Below are 12,736 nucleotides of genomic sequence, written 5' to 3' on the forward strand. Positions count from 1 at the left end.
TTATTAAGAAAAACGGATTAACTCTTTCAACACATTTTTCTTTATATTTATTTCATAAAGCAGTCCTCGAACGTATCTAAAGGACAATAGAAAATATTAATGACTGGGTTTTAATGTAGTAACTTACTGGATATTAAAGTTGAAAGAAAGACCAAACATCGCGTGATCTATAAATCGCATTAAGGCTAACATGAACACACTGCTGAATCCAACCATTAAGATCCGATCATTAGAATCCAACTTCAATTAAGTGCGTATGCTGCTGTGGCTTCATTATTTGTATGCGTCTCATTTTCGCCCCTGGAGTCTCGTACAATTAGTTGATTCACGCAGATGTTATCTACGGCTGGGGGCCTTCACATTTGTCCACATCGGGATCATCTATAAAAAAAAAAAAAAAAGACCGATGACCATCTTGTTAGTCAAACCACCCTCTTAGCCGGCTACGCATCGCGAGTATGTAGGTGTTGCTGTGACCGGGGAAAAGGAGATCCTACCATGAAGGTAATCCTAAATGTGACTCACTCGCTGAGGGAAGGATGGAACCGTAGGTGTAAAAATAGATCGGCAATTTTGCCCTACAATATATCATACCGGGGATCATTTAGCACCGAAATTAATGCCCATAGGAAAGCTAGATAACGGGCATGGAAGGTGAGGGGGCGAACGAACACAGTGTTGGTATTCGCTTAAAACGATGTGTAGGATGATTCACTATTGGCGCGTGACTGGAAGAGATGCGCTGAACTCCAAACGAGGCTCTACTACGAACATCAAGTACCATTAGTTCACATTCTCGTATATATGGGTATTAATATAAATCTCTCCCTGTATACGCGTTAAAAATTTTTATTTGACCTTTACGGTATAAAAAGGACATTATATATACTCGTTCTTTATTTCTTTATTGGGAGATCGTTTATTATTAATACATTTTAATTGCAAATGTTATTATGCATTTGTATCTTGTGCTGTCGAAGACTTTGAAATTCCCCAGTAATCCTGGTTGAGTTAAAATATTGAAATATATCAACAAAATAATATTCTATGTGAACAATAATAATTATTACATTAACACGTGAATTACACTGTTATATACAGTGCGTGTATATATAACTGGCTGAATAATACAAACACATACATTGAGAGGCACAGATAAATATGGCGGCTGAATTAACTGCCCTCTCATAGCATTGATTCCATTTATGAAAAGTTCAGTAATATGAATCTTACCACTTAGCATTATAAACTTAAGGCATGTTATCATCTTATTAAATAATCCAGTTAAAATAATCAGGGGATTTTGCCCTAGACGAGACCAAATGTGGAACCGTTTCGCTGAAAGATGAAAATCGTGTACTGGTGATGACATTTACATCCATGCCACAGCAGGATTGACTCCCCCCCCCCAGAGCCTATTAAGTTGAGGGAAAAACGATATCCACGCTTCCACTTTCCGTTATGATTTGGTAGTGACTGACATTAAGAGACCAAACATATTAATGGAACATAGGATGGAATACGTATGCAAGGACTGCTCAGAAATATCAAAAAAAAAAAAATCTGTAAAGAAACTATATGCTGAAGATGTAGAGGCCGATCCAGATCACTTTATTTGATCATTAGGAAGTGCTTCTCCAAGGCAAGATCATGAATCAGATTGAGGTCTGATTCATGATCTTGAACAATTATGTCTATTGAACCATTATCCAAACAAAGCCTTCGAAGAAATTGTTTGGCAACCCTCTTTCCAAATGACTTTCCAGCTCCCCCAAGACAACCTACCATGTATACGTACAGAAATTTTAACCAATCATAGCAGGTGATTCCATGCTTATATCCACCAGATTTTTCTCCTACGACTCATACTGAAAGACTGTAAACACAAATTAGTTCTAAATAGGCCCAGCAGAGTAAACGATAGAATAATCGCTAAAGACATTCAGGTAGATTGCACTTTGAAGGAGATGACCTATAATAACTGGAATATTCTTTTATTTCTTCGCAGTTCGTTACAAAGATATCCCGTTTTCGCTATTTTTGAAGAACGAACGTTCTTTCGTAGATATAAGTCAAAAAATGTATTTTAAATAAAAGAGAATGCTTTTCCTTGAAAGGTCATCGATCCTAGGTACAGCATTGAGTTTATTTACATTTACGATATACGATATGATTCATTCAAAATCCCAGAAAATAAATAACATAACACAAAGCAAGAATCTGCTTTCTTTTTAACGTCAACAAGAGCATCCATATTCAGTTCTCTGTGGACTGTGTAATATTCAGTTCTCTGTGGACTGTGTAATATCTATGTCATCCTGTGTATCATTTAAATAGATCTTTTATAACGCTAAGTTTAAGGTGGCGATATTTAGGTGGTTTATATTTTGAGAAGTTCAGTGATAAGAAGCTCCCGAATGAACTTTGCATTATAAACAGTATGTAATAATACATCTTAAATTGTTCGGCATCTTTGCTAAAAATAAAAACTAAATTTAAAGAATCTTATTTTTAAAATAAAATTATTTATTATTATTATTAGGTAATATATATGAAATATTTTACAAAAAAAAAAAAAAGTCACATTGTTCCCAACAGGCAACTCCAAAATCATCCTGGCTGATCTATCATTTGTCCCTCCATCCCTTTTTTCTTTCCCTCGATTTATATCCCGATGAGCCACCATCATTGGCTAAGAACACCCATTATAATATGACAAGGGGACATATTTCTTTGAAAATCAAATAAATTTTCTGTTCTCCTTCCTGAAAATGGGAAGGCGCTCTTGGCCAAGAAGAAAAAGACGCCAGATCAACACAAGTGACACTAAACTGTGCCAAAATTGACAAGGTAAGTAAAGTTGGGGTCTCCTTGCACGCTTCTGCACTTACATGATTGGGTGGAGGCAAAATGCACGCTCTCTACAATTGCTGCGCCTGTCAATCTTATGTGTAACCACCTCGCATAGTCCTCATGCCATACATTAATAGCAACAATTATTTATTAAATGGATCGTCTCTGAGTTTGATATGTCGCATTAGATGTATGATTTGTCACCAGTTTTTTTTCCTTTTATCTGGATCTAGGGATAAGTAAATAACTGACTTAATTTCTATAATACGCTTCATTTTTACTTGAAAACAATTACCGCATTATAGTACACTTCGTTTAATATTAACCGAAATTGGTTTATATTAAACTAAAGGGTTTCTATAACAGATTGTTGTTAGCCTTTTTTAAATTTGATTATACTAGATATGGTGGGTTCTTTATAACGTTGATATAACTCGTGATTGTATCTGATCCTCCAAGGACCAGTTATCACTCGCTGGGCCAAATATTTTCCTTTCAAAAGCTGAAATCAAAATCCCCCCCCCCCATAAATATTCAGGTTTCGCATCCAATAGATAACAACTGAATGAATTATTGAGTTATATAATTTTTAACTTTAGTTTTCCAACGAATCTGATTTGTGCCGAGTACACATGAGAGAATAAAAAGCCTGATTCTCTTTATTTGATTGTGCACGTCCAGCATCTTATTTGGTTGGCTAGTGATCATTACTCCTAAATATTTAAATTGTTCAAAATTTTCCCACTTCCATAAGTTAACTAATTCTGCCTAGTCTTAATAATTTTTGTTGATTACTTTTATTTCTTCAATCAACTTCTCCGATCCCAACATATATACAACGTGTTTAGGCAGATCTCTAGAGCATTGTTTTTAATTTGAACTTTATAAGGACAGGCTTAAAGGGGCGAAGCAAGAATGCTTTTCATCCTCCCAATTATCTGTAGCGTAGAGATAAGGTGTTATTGAGTTATTAAAGCTCTGATCATGGCAGGAGGGTAACAGCAATAGCGAGCCTCAGTTAGAACTTCATTGCCATCCATTACCTTCCAAGAGTATTTATCACCGCATCTCACGGTTGATTTTAGTAAAATTGAGGCGCAATGCCTACTGTATTATACTTATGTAAAAAATTAAATGGAATATTAAATTATTTAGAGAAAATTCTGATTTGTTATAAAATATAAATATTTTTTAACTTGTCAAATGATATATATATATATTTTACATAAAATTGTATAAAAGATTTTCATTTATATTTTATAAAAAGTGTTAAATTAAAAAAACATCATTAAATCGTTTCAGATAATGCAATATTACATGTTTGGAATATGTAAAAAATGTGAAATTTATTCTTGGCAAATAGTATTAAATCAAGATAATTGGTTATCACTGATGAGACTAAACAACTAAGGCTACAAAGTATCGGTATACTTTGTCTTTAAACTGTGATGTGTTCTCGAACACATCAGAGCTTAAAGGTTTTGGTTTTGCTAATGGAAATCTAGAATTATCTTTGCAATCAATATACCTTGCCTCTGCTACTAATGGCTCACGCAAAAAGTTAAGCAAGTTTGAGTGCGGTTAGTAGTTGGAAGGGATTCAATCGTTCGATGCTGTTGGTACACTCTCCCTCGATGAGTCTTTGGACTCCCTGGAGGTGTCAAATAATAATAATTAACAGATTTACTCCAGTTCGATCTTGTCGTGAACACATTCAGATACGAAACTAAAGTCAGTTAAGAATATGTCTATATTTAGATTACATTACGAATATCAGCAGAAGGCAAAGTAGCGCAAAACCGTTTAACACGTCAAAAGCGAATTCCGAAAAGTGCTTTTAGCGTGGTGCATTACAAAATTTGAAAAATATAATATTCGAAAATAAATATATTTTGGAATATTAATTCGAAAATATAATATGTGAATAGTCTAAATGTAAATAGCCGTATGATAATGATAACACTTGTCAAATTAAAAAAAAGGGGGGGAATATATATATATATATATATATATATATATATATATATATATATATATATATATATATATATATATATATATATATATATATATATATATATATATATATATATATATATATATATAATAAACTGTAAAATACAGCATGTAATCATATTATCTACCTTGTGTAACTGTGAACTATATTTGCAAACGGTTACTGTGATCGTTATTATTCTGTTACATGAATTCCACATTATGCAATTATAAAGATATTAAGAGTGAAAAGTGTAAAGAAGTTGCCTAAATATTATAAAATATATGTCAGCGCCTCCGTAGAACAATTGGAAGAACGATGGTACGTTGCGCTCTTCAATTGGAAAACGCCTCAGTTAGAGTCTCGTCATGACGTGAGGAATCTTTATATGGTCTTTTTCAATCGAAGGTGAGTTAGCCGATCTCATACGGAGGTAGCAGGGTTTTTTCTCCCGGAAACTCGGGTTTTTCATCCCGCATACAGAAAAATCGGCCCTTCAGAACACAAGCAATTTACAGACAAAAAATACTAGTTGTGGTGGACGGTAGATGGCGCTGATGTAGATGATTGGTAGTAGAGGTTCGGTGTAGTGGTGGAGATGGAGAGTTGTACAATAGGTGTCCTCCCGCGATGAGTCTTCGGACTCCTTGGAGGTGTCACGAATAATAATAATATGTCATTCTCTGAGAGAAGTATCACAGAACAGCTAAAGAGAAATTGAATAAACCGAAGAAAATATTTTATATCATTTCATAAAAAGAGGAAAATGCTAAAAAATGTATATAGAATTATGAATGAACCTTCGTTTGGATAAAATATAAACACTACTTATATTAATTAAAATTTTAAGACTTGCATATACTGTATATAATTTTTAACTAAATGTTTATCTTTGTATTCGGCCCGTCTGTTATTTTAACAATACGCGTACGACCCTGAGCATATAAAACAAGTTAAGATGATCGTTTTGATTCACTTATAAAAGTAATTGCATCCTTGATACTAAATTAAGAAGCGGATACCTGAATTAGTTTAATCACATCAAAATGCTGTTATCAGAACAACGATAATTTCATTTAAACTTATGCCTTTCGAGTATGACCGCAAGAGGGCCAAAGCATTAACAGCGCAGGCGCAATAACGCCAGCTTCTTGGAGCCTTTTTGCCGGTGAGAAAGCAAACGAACCAGCAGCGTTAGTCGTGTGCGCGGTAATGGTAGCGAGGTGGTGTAGCTCAGCATGGAGGAAGAATTGAAATGTCCCGTTTGTAAACATTTTTATAACAATCCCGTTTTGTTGCCGTGCTGTCATTCGCTTTGCCTCAACTGTGCTCTGCACAGTCAACAACCCGCTCAGCACATCCAGGCCCCTCCAGAGGATACAATAAACAGCTTGAACGAGATTAGCGCAGACTATCCAGACGTCGACAAGCTCAGCCTTGTGAGTGAGACCGACAGCGGTGTAGTGTGCAACAGTCGTCCGAATAGTTACGTGGGTACCCCTAACATCCAAGGGATCTTATTCCCGCCGTTACAGAGCAGCGCACTGTCTCTTACTTGCACTATCTGCCAGAAAATCGTGTATTTCGACGAAAATGGAGCTCATAATTTACCAAAGAATCGAGCCTTGCAGAATATAGTGGACAAATATGGGGAGAGCAAAAACCTCCCCATTCAGTGCCAGCTATGCGAAGGAAATGCACTCGAAGCTACCGTTATGTGCGAACAGTGCGAAGTGTTTTACTGTGAAAGTTGTCGGGATAATTGTCATCCCGCTAGGGGTCCTTTAGCCAAACACTCTCTGGTAACTCCGCAAGATGGAAAAGCTACCATCCGAGCTAAATGTAAGGGCAAAGAGCCGAAATGTGTGGAGCACAATGACGAGGCTTTGAGTATGTATTGCATGCTATGTAAGACCCCCGTGTGTGTACTTTGTCTTCAGGATGGGAGGCACATCAGTCATGATGTTCAAGCATTGGGGGCCATGTCCAAGGCACAAAAGGTAAGTCCGATTATTGTTTTCACATAAAATGTTGATGTAGTCGTATGCGTAATATTTCTGGATCTCGTAAACACGTCACAGTTGGCGTAATTACAGGCGAGCTTCCTCTTGCAACTACTGTTAACAATTTACTTAACATTATGGAAGTTTATTTATAAATATACATCAATTGCCTCAGCGATTAAGTCTTGTATTATCCTATGTATGATAGTATATTATTTTGTGTGTAATAATGATGTATTTTTCGATTTTATCCATGCTTTAGATTGAGGAGGTGAAATATTTTGACTGTTTAGTAGTATATGTATATTCAAATAGGCTTAGCGATGGTTTGTTATTACTTATTGTGAACAACAAAAAAAAATTTACGTTTTTGTAATATAACACATTTCTTATTTTATTTCAAACTGGTTTCGGCGATTAAATTTTATCTTTTTAAATTATGTATTAATATTAATATTATTTTTACTATAATTTACTGTAGCCACTTCAAAACAACATATTTTAAGGCAGTTAACATTTATATTAAATATGTATGCAGTATAAGAAATGGTGTATTATTGGATTTTAACAAAATTTGCATTCTTTTTATAATTACTACTTTTATTATTTTTATGTTATTATTAAATTATGTTACATTAAATTTATATTATTAAAATGTTGCTTATTTCATTTTTTAAATTTCATCCACCAAAGGCCGTTATCCTACAGTATTCCAATATTATTATCGTTTTGGGGGCTAATGGTTAAATAATCGGATCGGAACTCATCTCTAGGAATTTTTTCCAAGCCCCTTTCAGACCTCCAGTAGGATAGTGGTCTTACACTAGGACGAAATTCCATTCTTTAGTTGTTGAAATATTTTTGGCTTTATTTAGCACTAGGTTATAGTTATCAGGAAAGTTTTGTTCATTATTATTTTTATTTTTCGTAATGACTATAATAACAACCTTCCCTCCCTTTCGAAAGTACTCTAACCTTGTTTTGTTTCCGGTGTGTGCAAGTAGTAGAACCTGCATTGCTAGACTGCACTTTCACAGTGCGAGCCCTGGCTGCCTCAAGGGCTCTGACCTTGCCGTACCTTGTATGGTTTCGGGTGTCCTTTTTCTACAGCGCAGTGCGCCATACTAGCATCTGGATTTCGGCATGAAAAGAGGCAGGTGCTGGGAATCGAGACATGACCTAAGGATGGCAGGTGTGTACAGGTATGCACGGTCTGTGCTCGATGCAAGTATTTGTGAGCGAGATAATACACTTTTCGCAACATGAAGGTAACCAAAACACAGTTAATTAGAATGCAAGATTTAATGAATTACTTGTAGCAGTTCACGTTATTTCAGCAGGTTCAGATTTGCACGATAGCAAACGATAAAACTATAAAAACAACCACAGCTTGCACTTTTATTTTTTATTTTTTTCAAACGATACAAATGTGTACTACTTTTTGTTTCGTCTGCTAATTATCTATTTTTATGAAAAATAATTTGGAGTAAATGAAATGGTGCTTTTTTTATTTTGTTTTTAATTTATTCGAAATTTGTTTTTAAGCAAAGCTTCCCGTACATAATAACATCCTGGTATTTATTTTATTTTATTTTTTTCACTTAAACATTTTACTTATCATGCGCTAACAAAGGCGCGCGCCAAGCGTGCTAGGCAGTACATGAAACGTCACGCACGTGAACAGCAGACAATATTAAAAGAATATGGCAGTTGGTATTTGTAATGTGAAAAGCGGGAAATTATCCATTTCTTTTGTTGCTTTTATAATAAAAGTTTTCAAGTACAAAATTCAGTTTTAGTTGATTATTTTTTTAAAGAATACAAGTCAAAGAAATATCTGTAATTGAAACCAGGTAGTGTAATTCTATGTGAACTTTGGCATTCAACTACAGTATACTCGAAACTGTATCCTTAATTGATAAGGTAACAGAAGCTGAAAGAAGCTCTGATGCAATTATGTCTGCATTGGGGGGGGGGATGATTAACCTGATATGCCAGAATAAAAAAAGAGAGAGAGAAAAGAAGAAAAAAGCCAGAACAATTAAAATGCCTTAAAGCAAGGAACAATACACCAGCAAAGCCAGATATAATGAGATGTACGTGTATTTTCTAGAATAGGTTTCTTTGTTTGATCGCACAAGAATTTACTCGTGAATTTTCACGAGTAAATAAATAAATAAATAAATACTAATAAAAAAAAATACTTAGCTAGAATTTGAGTTTTTCTTGATTTGATATCATGATGGGATTGAAGTTCTTATTTAAAATTGTATTATATGTTTTTGCACTGTTATTTATCACTTGTATTGTAGCATTTTACTTACCGTAATTCATGACTGTATTTCAATTATGTTTTTTTTTTGCACTTTTTATTGTTTTGCAAACTAGTGTGTTTGTTTATATTTGAATTTAAAAAATTCTTTGCTAATTTTAGTTACATTAATCGTTCAAAATGACATTCCGATAATGCTAATATTATGGATTTTGAAATTAACGCAATAATATTTATGAATTTCGATTAAGATATTTTTGAGTACATTGTCTGTTGGAAATGTAGTTAAATTTTTAATCAATCATGAAAAAAATAGTGTGTGTATTAGCAAATTTAATTGTTTCTCTTGTTGAACAGCACTCAAAAAAAAAAAAATCGAAAAAAAAAGAATGCTTGGGCAGAATAGCTTTCTCTCTGTTGAATCTCGTATTTCTAATTATCGATTATCTAATTATGAATTAGCTTGTGATACATCTGATGTGATTATTTGGTTTATATAATTATGCTGTACTATAATTTTTTGAATGTATATATAAATATTGTTCAACTTTTGGATCGTTCATTTGTGCACGTGATTTTAAATGACTTAGATTCGTAATATTTTATCAATACTGAAAATGTTTCCTTGACTATAACTTACTTTTTTTTCCCCCTTCCATCTCGCAGAACGAACTTGGTGCTGCTATATTGCATTCTCAAGAGCGCATTCTTCCTGAAGGTGGGTTGGGAGGGTGGGGGGAAAGAAAGAAGCGTGGGTACAGCTGTCTCTTGCTTTGCCCATGGTATTGCTTTGCACACCAAGGCTGTCATGATGTAGAGTTCTATGTTAAGGACATGTGCCTAATTGCTGTTGGCAAGGACTCAGGAAAAGGCACTCGCCACTTTTGTTATGTATCTATATACGGATGTTGGCAATGCAGGATTATTTCCACAAGGAAATTTCTATTAAAAAAAAAAAAAAGACAGTATCATGATAGTTCGGGTTGTTGTTTTGAACCAGGAGAACTTTATCACAGGAATGATTAAGGCGGCGCTGTATGCACTGTTACTTTGACGTGTGTGTAGAAGATGTGGTAAAAATATTAGCATATTTCGCTTTGGTAACGAGTATTTTGTATTATTATGTGCTTAATAAAGCATTTTGGCCACATGTAAAAGTTATTTGTGTAGATTAAACATATGAAATTATTCTACTATTAAGAATATTTAGTTCCAGCGGAAGCGATCTGCCTAGCTTCTAAGAGTCTGCGCATTACGAAAAGCATGGCTATTTTAATCTTTAAAGATAGATATATTTATGGATTTATATGGATATTCTTTCGCTTGTAATTTCGACAAATTGCCAATACTATAGTGCAGTGGTTTCCAACCTTTTTCCACTTGTGTACCCCTTTTAAACCCATTTCTATAAATTGTACCCCTTGTTTTTAAATACTGACACTTTTGTTCAGTGCCTCTCTCAATGTAAAATAGTGGAAATGAAGTTTTTCTGCCGTTATTGATTATTTTTCGTGTACCCCTGAACCGCAAAGCACGTACCCCCGGTTGGGAACCAATGCTATAGTGCATCGCTGAACTTAGTTTTCGTATCATGGCTACAATTTTGCAAGGACGTAATAATCGTATAATATGTTAACTGCTTGTAGCGCAGCGGTTTTCAAACTTTGAGGAGTGTCCCCTAGGAAGCGAGAGATCCTTTATAAGGAGTGCAAAGCAAGTGGTCAGTATTGTTTATTTGCGAGCACAACTCCCTCATGTACTCGACATTTCATCTATTTATTTCAATATAATAGCACTAAAAAAAAGTAAGTAAAACTTACTTGAAGTCAATGGCAGAATTCGTGGCGGAAGTTAATGTTTCACCAACTAAGTGCCATTTTGGCATTGGATAGCAGAGAACCTTGAATACTGGATTGAGCCACGCCGTGTTGGTCGACCCAGTGGATAGTGCCCCCGCTTTGCACCCAATAAACTGTAGATTCAAATCCGTGGTACGGATGTTTGTGAAACTTCTAAAGTGGCAGGCAGTTTTTAGTCTCCTGATGTGAGACTACCACCACCTGTTTATTGGAGGTCTGAAGTGGCTTCAGAATACCCCATTTGATCTCTAGTGCATGGCTTCCAAGTTAATGGTAACCCTTCGTGCAAATACAGAATCTGTTGTACTGAATGTATGATAGATTTCCAGCACTTCTTCGATGGGGATTCACATAAAATAAAAACACCTAAATATCAGGGGACAGTGGAACAGAACAAGAAAAACTGAAGTTGACTTCTGGTAGGAAACAAGTCGGGTTCAAAGATGCCGATAATCAAGTGGGGGACGAAACAGGTTTATGAAACGATCTGTGAATGACTTAGACTACTAGGTTAGAGAAAGCTGTTGCCCTCCCCCCCAAATCTATTTAACTAATTGTCTGATAGTAATGATGCGAGATAGAATTTGTCATTCCCGAAACATTCATGGACATTAGTTTGCATTCTATGGTCTTCACTCAATCGAGGTGAGTACTTGAAAGTTTCAAGTCACAGTGGTATTTGGTGTGTCCTCGAAGAACTAGGGAGTAGAACTACTGGAACATATAAAATAGCACCGACGTTCCTTGACTTTTTATTGCTAAAGATCAGCAACTAGTCACATCCATTCTTAATTCCAGCTATTACCGAATCAGGCAACATTCATCTTCTTAAGACTTTGCGGATTGTGATAAATAGCCCTCCTTAGTTTCTAGTCTTGAACTGTCAGAGCCTTTAGAACCTATTCTTTCTGCTCGAATTACAACACAATTTACGATGGATTCCTCATTTGACGTCACGAACGATTCAAGTGAGTGTCGGGACATCACAGGAGGAAGATTGATCTCATCATAACAACATAGTTTCTATATAACCATATTTGGAGGTAATAAAAGTACGTGGTTTCAGCTGAATCTCGGGACAGAAACTGACTGACTTATGAGTTAAATGTTTCATAATACTTACGAACGTATATAAATTAACTAGTAGAGCTCTAATATGGTCAGCTTTTGGTTACGGAATACGGAGCGGGAGGAGAAGAGTGCGTGGACTAAGTAAGAGGTTAAGTGAGTATGACTAGTGCAGAAGTTCGGACATCAGAGAACGGGGTATTAAATAATGAACGAGCCGAACAAACAAGCGAGAGAAATGGGTAGAAAGCATAAAAAAAAAAAAAAGAAAGAAAGAGAGAGTGCTATATGGAGATTCATTGATTTAGAAGTGTCGATGATGGTAAGGTGATCAAAGCACGCTTTCTTAGGAAAAGGTGAACGAGATAATTGAAGCTGGGATGTTACAGAGGAAGCAGACGATAGCGATTGTTCTAGTGGTGAGAAGGAACGAATGATTTAGGGAGCGAAAGGTTTTCTGTGAGGCAGGATATTGAAAGGCTCGTCAACAGTCGATGTAAAGAGGTGAAGGATGGGAAGATGGAGTGTACTCACAAGTATGCGGCGAGTTAAAGAACAGAGCGATTATTGCTAGTAGCATGGTAATGTCGAAGTTAAGTGAGAAATGTTGCAAACAAATGAGAAGGAATATTCATTTTACGAATGTTTTAGAACAAGTTTGATGGAAGGAGAGTCCTAAGTGAAA

The 12,736-nt window shown here is 35.3% G+C and overlaps 1 protein-coding gene across 1 annotated transcript in view; it reads left to right on the forward strand.

The window, feature by feature from the left end:
* The first annotated feature begins 6,030 nt into the window (after nt 1–6,030).
* Trim9 (E3 ubiquitin-protein ligase Trim9) overlaps nt 6,031–12,736 on the forward strand; it is a 112,907-nt gene continuing 106,201 nt past the window's right edge. The window contains exon 1 of the mRNA XM_090398874.1: nt 6,031–6,849. Within this exon, the coding sequence (XP_090255000.1) occupies nt 6,088–6,849 (762 nt within the window). The 5' untranslated portion in view covers nt 6,031–6,087. The remainder of the gene's footprint in view (nt 6,850–12,736) is intronic.

Source organism: Typopeltis vanoorti, chromosome 10, assembly GCF_054136105.1.
Source record: "Typopeltis vanoorti isolate ZY-2024b chromosome 10, IOZ_Tvanoo_1.0, whole genome shotgun sequence".
Taxonomy (NCBI): Eukaryota; Metazoa; Arthropoda; class Arachnida; order Uropygi; family Thelyphonidae; genus Typopeltis; species Typopeltis vanoorti.